The sequence below is a fragment of the Anomalospiza imberbis genome, chromosome 1 (assembly GCF_031753505.1).
Source record: "Anomalospiza imberbis isolate Cuckoo-Finch-1a 21T00152 chromosome 1, ASM3175350v1, whole genome shotgun sequence".
NCBI classification, from domain to species: Eukaryota; Metazoa; Chordata; class Aves; order Passeriformes; family Viduidae; genus Anomalospiza; species Anomalospiza imberbis.
In genome coordinates, this window is record NC_089681.1 from 21,602,506 (window position 1) to 21,610,840 (window position 8,335).

Consider the following 8,335-nt stretch of genomic DNA (forward strand, 5'->3'; position numbering starts at 1 on the left):
TATGGAAGATTACACATTAACTAAAACAAACCACAAACCAAACCAAACAAAAGCACACCTTAGTCTCAATACCAGCCACTTATAAAACACTCATTGGAATTCTCAGCCTCTTTGTAAACCACATAACAGAGACTGCCTAGCTATCCCAAATGTCTTGGTCCAACATCTATATACCAGCTGACAATAAGAAGTAGTTTCTGACAACACAAGAACACAAATCAGGCATTTACTAATACATAATTATTCAAGAATAATAGGAATTAGTATGAAAGATCACATGACCTGTGAGGGCCTCTTCATAACGTTTTTGACTCACTAACCTCCAAAATGAACAATGCTTAATGAATTTCCTATTGCAGTGTCCCAGAATTTCAAAGAAAATTTTGAGAATCAGATTGAACCGATTTGTGACAATACCTGACAATTCAGAAAAATCCCATCCACACCCACTTATCTGCCAAACCCTTCAGTAGCACTGTATTTAGTATTAGCAAGAAAAGCTGGCCATAAAAAACTGATTTCAAGCAGATAAATAAATGAAAACAAGAAAACCCCAAAAAACTTAAGGAAACTAATATCTGGGAAAAAAATGTAAATATTTTTTCTGTAGTCATGAAGATTTGTTAAGTCTGCTTAAGGGCTAAATTAGGAAGTATGCTGTACAACTGCAGTGGGAATATCAACACAAAGTACTAAGACAACCAAAGGCTACGTATACACCAGCACTACCCAGAAAAGGAGTGGTTACAGAGTAAAACAACTGCAGAGGCTCTAACATACACACTGTATGAGTTCCAGGGTGTTTGTTTCAGACTGGCTTCTGACTGGCCCCATGGAACAAAAGCCTGCTGGCAGCTGGAGAAAATCTCCTGGCATAATTTCATCCAGAAGTAGCCTAGTTCACATGCTTAAACAGTATTTGGAAATATGAATTGAAAAACATAAAAAACTGCTTAAGGAGATCTGCTTTGGCAGTGAATTCTTGATCAGAACTAAAATATTATTGCAATACACATGCTAGTACTAAAAAAGCATTTTTGTTTAAGCACTAGTCTCTTGCAAGGGAGCTTAAAGGTTTTTATTTTCTGGTTAACAAAATAAATCTAGTAAGAAAGGCACAATGATTAGAAATTCATATATATAAAATCTCCCAGTTTTAGAAAAACCTACAATTAACACTTATAATTAACACAAAAAATTGGAGATACCTGATTAGTGGGAAGGCAGCTGCTGGAACAACGAATGGGAGGCAATTTATCTTGTCTTTCATTCAGTGTGTCTGTTCTCAGGAGCTGTGATTTCTTATCATCTTCATTTATTTCTGTCAGCCAGCTCTGAAAAGAAATAAATAATACATTTTTACCTTAAGGCAGTAGAGCAATTATCCTTAAAAAGCACTGCTCTTAATGGGGAAAAGCAATTAAAACAAAGAGCAATAGTGGTTTTTTGAATAAAAAGTGATCTACAAAAAAAAAAATCTGTAGAGTTTAAATGGGCAGTTAACATTCAGTGACATTAAGCAAGAAAATAAATTTTAAAACATAATCCTTTAATTATTTCCTCTTTTAATCAAATAATTACATTCTACTTAGGCACAAAAAGAAGACTGATACATCACAGTGATTATATTATGGACCATTATAAATTAGATCCTGTACCATCAGTTCACTATTAATTGCTTGCCATTCTTCAGTTGTAAAGTCAGAAGCTGTGGCTGCAGGCTTATCTTTTCTCAGAGCTCTGCTCCTTGGATCCAAATGCTCAATTCGCTTTTCACAAACCAACGTAAGTTCAGGGTAACACCCCTCCTCACCAGACCTTTAAAATGCAAACAATATAAATGTTAACAAAAAAGAACTGCACCACATCCTCCATGGTTGCCTCCACATGTAGTCCATACAGTAGTAGTCCATGCAGAAGACTATTCTCCTATTACAACCCAATTTTACTATCCTCTAATAACCTTTTTATGAGAAAATTCCAGTTAACCTTCAACCATTTTCCAATGCCCACATACACAGTTCAAAAGTTATCACCATGGTGCTCATAAAAAAGAAACTTGTGTCATTTAAAGTGAAAGTTTCACAGATGTGGCATCTGAAACTGCAAGTCATGCAACACAGATCATGAGAGAACCAAAACAGAGTGGCAGCATTTAAAAAAAACTAGCACTGAGCTACTCAAACTTTTGGGTGGTTAAAAAAGGACTTTGATTTCCAGTGTTGTCATTGGGACACTTTTAGCATGATTACTTTAACTTCGTACTTTAATTTTAAACTAGAAAGTCACAGACAGGGTTCAGACAAATAGAAAAAGGTTCCCTAAAATTTTACAGAACAGGAATATAATTATTAATGAAGGTAAAAAATAAATTTACCTTAATACCTTGAGAATCTTTTCCAGGTGCTTAACATCTGTGCATTTTTCAATGAATTTGTACTCCAGATGACTAATAGGTATTTTATATGTTTTAGTGGTTCCTTCACCCAGAAAATACGGTACTGACTCATCACCCATAACTAAATATTAAAATGAAAAAAAAAAGCGATTCTGTAAGCTTCTAGTTACATTTTGAAGTAAAGCAAATTTAAGGAATAAAATTGCTCACACTCCACTCTCTCATGCAAGCAGACTTGTAGAAGAAAAAATATCAGATTTGAAGACCTGATCACTTTAACTATCCCTGACAAGAGGCTTACAGACAGAAGTATGATATGCTTTGTAAGAGTATGTAACTCTACTGCAAATCAGAACAATTCAGAAAGCCCACTTAAAGAAAAATTGCCAATTTTGCTTACCACATTCTCTGTTTTATTTAACACATACCTGTTTTGACCAAGTGGGATAAGCACGAAGGAGAAGATAGTGAAGGACACTCCTTTTTTCAGAGGGAAGACATTAACCAATGCAGAATCTAAAGGAAGGAAAATCTTTGGCTTCTCTGTAGACAAAATAAATTAAATTTTCTTTCCTCACTAATTGCATTTTGTGGGTGTCTGATTATATTACAGCACTAATCTGAATCTTTTCCACTAGGTATGTAACTGAAGAAATGAGGGATTCAAATGAGACATTTCTGTCTCCCTGTACCTTTGATCTGCTCATCTGCATCTTTTTATGTTTTAACTACAAGCTCTACAGAGCTGAAATTCTAATTTCCCCCCCTTTTATATAGTGCACAAAGCGATCAGATTTCTTAATTTTTAAGAAATACAATAAGGGCAACTAGCCAGTATGTGAAAATAACTATGTGTAGTTACAAACAAAATTAAAAGAATTGTGTTATAATGTCTTGCATAATTACACACATTAATTTGTAGTTACACAAAAATGTTTACAATACAGTATCACTTAAATAATAACTGGTCATAATTAGGTGTTGCATAGAGATTCTGCCCAAGACGCATGGGAAGAGGGACAAATGCAAGAAATAATTACGGAAGAACAGAAGAATGAAAAGCTCATCATCACCACGGGCGATTTTCCCGTTTATTGCCGTGGCCGGGAGGGAGCTGCCCAGCGGAGCTCTCGGGCACCGCGGTGACCAGGACTCGTGGGCACAGCGCCGGCACAGCCCAGCTCCAATGCAGCGTCCCCACACGTCCTCCGGCCCGGATCAGGGATTGATTTACCTCCAAGCCGGCACCAGGCTGCCCTCACGCACCGCCCGAGCCGGGGCAGCGCGGCGGCCCGCGCCTAGCAACCGTCGCCATGTACAACATGGCGCCAGGGACACGGCGCTGCCAGCCCCAGGGATGCCCTGCCGAGGCTCCCGCAGAGCCCCGCCGGGCTCCAGCGGCCACACTGGCCTGGCCTATCGCTCTTCGGCACCCACCTGCCCGGTGCCGCGCTGTCTCCGGGACACGGACGCGGCCGTGCCCACACGGCAGCCGGGGGCCGCCCGTCCGCCGCTCAGGTCGCGCAGGCGCGGCTGGGGCCAGGGCGGGGATCGGGGCTGAGGGGAGCGCCTGCCGAGGGCGGGCACGAATACAGCGCCCGGGGTGCAGCTCTGGTAAGCATCGCCCTCGTGTCTCAGCGTGGTGTTTCGCTCAGCGGAGAGCAAGCGGTCGCTCTTCCACGCCGGTGTCCCCAGGTGCCCACAGCAGCGTTGCCCGTCAGCTCTGCACTCCCCCGGCGCTGCTCTCCAAAGCAGGTCCGTGCCCGTTCCCGAGGGCAGCGGGGCTCTTCGCCGCCTTTGTCCGGCAGCCAGAGGCACCCGGCGTGCCCGCGGAGGGGCCAAGCCCGCCTCCCTTTGCCGACGAGCTTCGGCAGCGCTGCTGCTGCCGCTCCTCCTCACCCATATGAGCAGCCGTGTCAGTAGCCGACCCCTTCGTTCTGCTATGCAGGCACAAGGTGCACGCTGTGCAGGCCAGGCTGGTGAACTGATAGGAACCGTGTAGTAAAAAAGCTTATCATTTATACCTGAGTGTATTTGGGTTTCCAGGAAGAAATCTAGTCTTTATAGCATAGATCAGGGAGCTAAGAAAATCTTAACCAAACAGCTCCAAAGCAGCACGTCAGGATGTTTTATCCCCTGTAACAAGCCACTGCAGTTAATTTATAAGCCAGCACAGTCATGCAGACCTTAAAAAAGATATTATTACAGTGATGAGTTAAACAAATTATCTCAACAGCACTGTTAGCACCATCAAAATGGAGATCAGGCACACAACCCAGCAGTATGTTGTAGTACCCTTCAGCGGTATTTACGTAACACACATTCCAAACGGACAGATGCAAAAAGTTTTGGCTCATCATCACAAACCCACCACTTATTACAGATCCCTGAAAAGTCATCTGAAAAGCAAAACAAGATACCACTTTTTTGGGTATCTTTCTTTGGGAAAGAATTAGATCTGTGTTACATAGATTTTTTGGGTACCCAAAAAATCTTTGTAACACAGATCTAATTCTTTCCTTGAATACAAACAAGTTAAACAGCACTTAAGAAATTTCTGTTTCCACATTGCTTCTTAATGTTTAACTTGCCTCCCTCTCCCTCTTTCAGGAGAAATGATTTTTCACACTTCCAGACATCCATACTTTTGACATGTCCACAACTGGGTGCCAGAATTGGGTCCTCTGATGTCCTTTAAGATTTTCTTTTTTGAAATCCAGATCAGTTTCAAACCTAGCCTTCTGTAGCTTCCTATTTATTTTCAGAAGAATTTATTCAAACCAGTTATTTTATGCAGTTCACAGGAGTCCAAAGAACATGTAGCAAAGTTAAAATGCAAATAAAGTTTAGATGAGAGTAACGGAAACAAACATAACTCAAAAAGAATACAATTATCACTGAACTTAAAAAATACTTTGACTACAATTTAAACAACAGCTTTAGAAATCTATTGATGGAAGACAATATAGACAAAATTTAGTATTACAGTAAACTTTAATATTTCAATCTCTTAAAACACAAATAAGAGTGTGCATTTACACACAAATAGTTTTACAAAACAAAGTTATCAGAAAGATTACATCATGAAGTCACTATCTTCAGCAGACATCATCGAGCATCAAAAACTACCACTGGAATAATGCAGTTAAAGAAAAAAATATGTTGTAGTTGAAAAAAAGATGGGGAAGAGGAAAAGAGACTGTCTAAATCTACTCACAACTACCTACATAAAGTATTTCAAAAGTAATCTTTAGTAAGATGCTGAATGAGATCAACAATTCACAGTATGTTACCCAGCAGACTATCGTAACTTAATATATTGTGCATAGAAAATGGAAAAAAAAAAAAAGAGAAAGGGCCAGAAAAGAAATCCAGGTGCCAAATCACTCTGCAGAGATTGTGCTACAGTAGTTTGCTCTACTGTATTGATTTTTGACCCTGAAGAATTGTTATGTATTTTTTTGAGTCTTCTATTCTGTTTCCCTTACATTCTGTTTCCCCTTGTCTCCATCCACAGCTTTCCAAAGGCACTCAAGCGCACTTGTAAAAGGATACATCTTTTTGTCCTTTTCTTGTACATTATTCTGTAGCCACATTCTCTGCACCTGATAGGATCTCTTGCCTTTATTTCATTTTCCGTATGACATTCTGATGTTATGGAGGAAGAAAAGGGAAGTGCGGGCAAAGAAGAACAGCAGTGTTAATGCACAGATAACTTTGAAAAGTTGTGATAGTCAAATTCCTATTTGTGGCACACAAACATAGCAAGTGTAGTGAATCTGTATCAAGAGCTCAATGATAACAAGATACCATGAAAAAAAGAAAAAGAGAAAATACAAAGCAAGCTTTACTTACATTTAAGATAAAAGCAAATCTTGCTAAAAATCACCCAAATATTTCTGCATAGAACACATTCCACACTTGATATTAGATCATCTACTAATGAAAATTTGAGTTCATCCCTCCAAAGTCTATTGTCTTAAAAGACAAAATATTCCAGGGATTCCTGAAAACCACCAATTTTAAAGTTGTTGATTTATCTATAGGTAAGAGAGCATTTGACTACTGTACTTCAGGGAAAGCTGAGTACCATTACAGCACTGTCAATAAAACACACAGAGATCAAGGAGCTCCACATAGCAACACAAACTCTAGAGAATTAGCTCCACAACACTGTATATGTACTCCCTATATGTGTTACCATCAATGCATAAAGCTTTAAACATCATCAGGATATACACTGCAACTATTTGTATCTATGTACCCTTCAGTATAAGGACAAAGCACTATTCATTATTAAAACACCAAATCTCCAGTAACAAGTAATAAAGAAAATCACTAATGTCTTTTCTTTACCTCCACAAATGTAAATCATTGGCTGCTGCTTTGGAGGCTGAACGTCCTTCTGTGAATCCATGTTCTAAAACAAAAAATACAAAACGTGTACATTACCTTGGGTTTGGAGTTTTTTTTTGTTTGTTTTTTGTTTGTTTGTTTGTTTGTTTCCAAGGCATACACAATCATTTTAATATCTCAAGCTAAAGGTAACAGAACATGAAATCACTTTCTTTCCTCCTTCCTGACAATCTTAATGATTTCCTTGCTGGAAATATAAAATTCAATAATTTCTTATATGCCACTCATGTAACAATGCTGCTAACAAAGCACGTAAGCCTTGTCATCTTTCCTTCCCCTCTGACACACTAGCTAACCTGATAAACTACTCGTTGTTCTAAGGTATTAGAAATACTGGGAACAGACTGTGGGTAGAAGAATAGCAGAAATTAGAAAGCAAAACAAAACAAAAAACCCTGAACAATGAGGGGCCATAGAGATGAAATTCAACCCTTCAAATCCTTCCAAATCAAGACTAATAACTCAGTGCTATTCTCCAAATACCTCTTAATGTCCTATAATGGTTTTGATTGTTCAGACTTATTTGAAGATAAGTATTTCTTCATGGCATCAGACTAAATAGTTACATATACTCCACAAACACTCCTCCAAGCTTTAACTAATCCTATCCTAACATCTAAATGTACATGCAACCATGAATTTTGAGGTGGTTACTGTACATGGATAAACACTTTTTTTTTCCCATTCAAGTCTAGACAAGAACATGAATTATTTCCTATTAGGTTTTCTGAGGCTGCTGTTTTCTGTATTTCTGTTCTGTCCGACATAGAGGAATTCCTAACCCTTATGCCAGTAAATAGCCTTCTTGATGCTTTCTTCGCTTCCAATGACAGAATAGCTCTCAGATGCTTTTGCTTAACATTACAGCAAAGATTATTTCCCTCATCTTCAGAATTAGTTTCAGTATAAATTCAGCTGGGAAAACTATGATACTGAAAACAGGACAGGGACATTTCATACTTTAGGAGTCTGATCGACACTTGACAAACTGTCTTGTTAAAACTCCCACTGTGTCACTCCATTCAAGAGAACTGGAAACAATCCATTGAACTCTACAGCTTTCAGGTATGCTACACCATAATCATAGTGGCATCTTAACTCACATGTGCTACATTTTTTTTTTGTGTCAGCACATTGCAGTAAGATTTGTGCAGTCACCCATTACCACTGGAAAACAGCAGATTCTTCTAAAACACAGAGCTGAACTAAGGTGGATCACAGTTGTAGCTGAATAACTTGGGCTAGTGCTGCTTATGCAGCAAAATTATACTGCTCTTAAGGGCAGCAGTGAACTACAGTTCTGTGTTTTGCAGGGAGGTGCCATGGCTGGCCTTCACACACCCTACAGCCCTAAGTGCCCCTAAGCTGACAGAGCCAACAGGTCCGGTGATGCACCAACACGTGCTGGGGTGCAGCCAGAATCCACTGCAGAGATGCAGGGGTACCATGTGCCAAGAGCACCTCACCAAATCACAGAATGGGAAAGGCTGGAAGGGACCACAGCGGGTCATCTGGTCCAAC

The 8,335-nt window shown here is 39.5% G+C and overlaps 1 protein-coding gene across 2 annotated transcripts in view; it reads right to left on the minus strand.

Annotated features, from left to right (window-relative positions):
• Positions 1 to 3,982, minus strand: part of SPAG1 (sperm associated antigen 1) — a 37,297-nt gene extending 33,315 nt beyond the window's left edge. The window contains exons 1-4 of one of the 2 annotated variants that reach the window (XM_068183963.1): positions 3,836 to 3,982; positions 2,378 to 2,519; positions 1,659 to 1,818; positions 1,209 to 1,334 (exon numbers count right to left, since the gene is read on the minus strand). In XM_068183963.1, coding sequence (XP_068040064.1) covers positions 1,209 to 1,334; positions 1,659 to 1,818; positions 2,378 to 2,517 — 426 coding nt within the window. In that variant the 5' untranslated portion in view covers positions 2,518 to 2,519; positions 3,836 to 3,982. Of the gene's footprint in view, positions 1 to 1,208; positions 1,335 to 1,658; positions 1,819 to 2,377; positions 2,520 to 2,826; positions 2,982 to 3,835 lie in introns of those variants that run through there. The other variant, XM_068183972.1, reaches the window with a different exon arrangement.
• Positions 3,983 to 8,335: the final 4,353 nt, after the last annotated feature.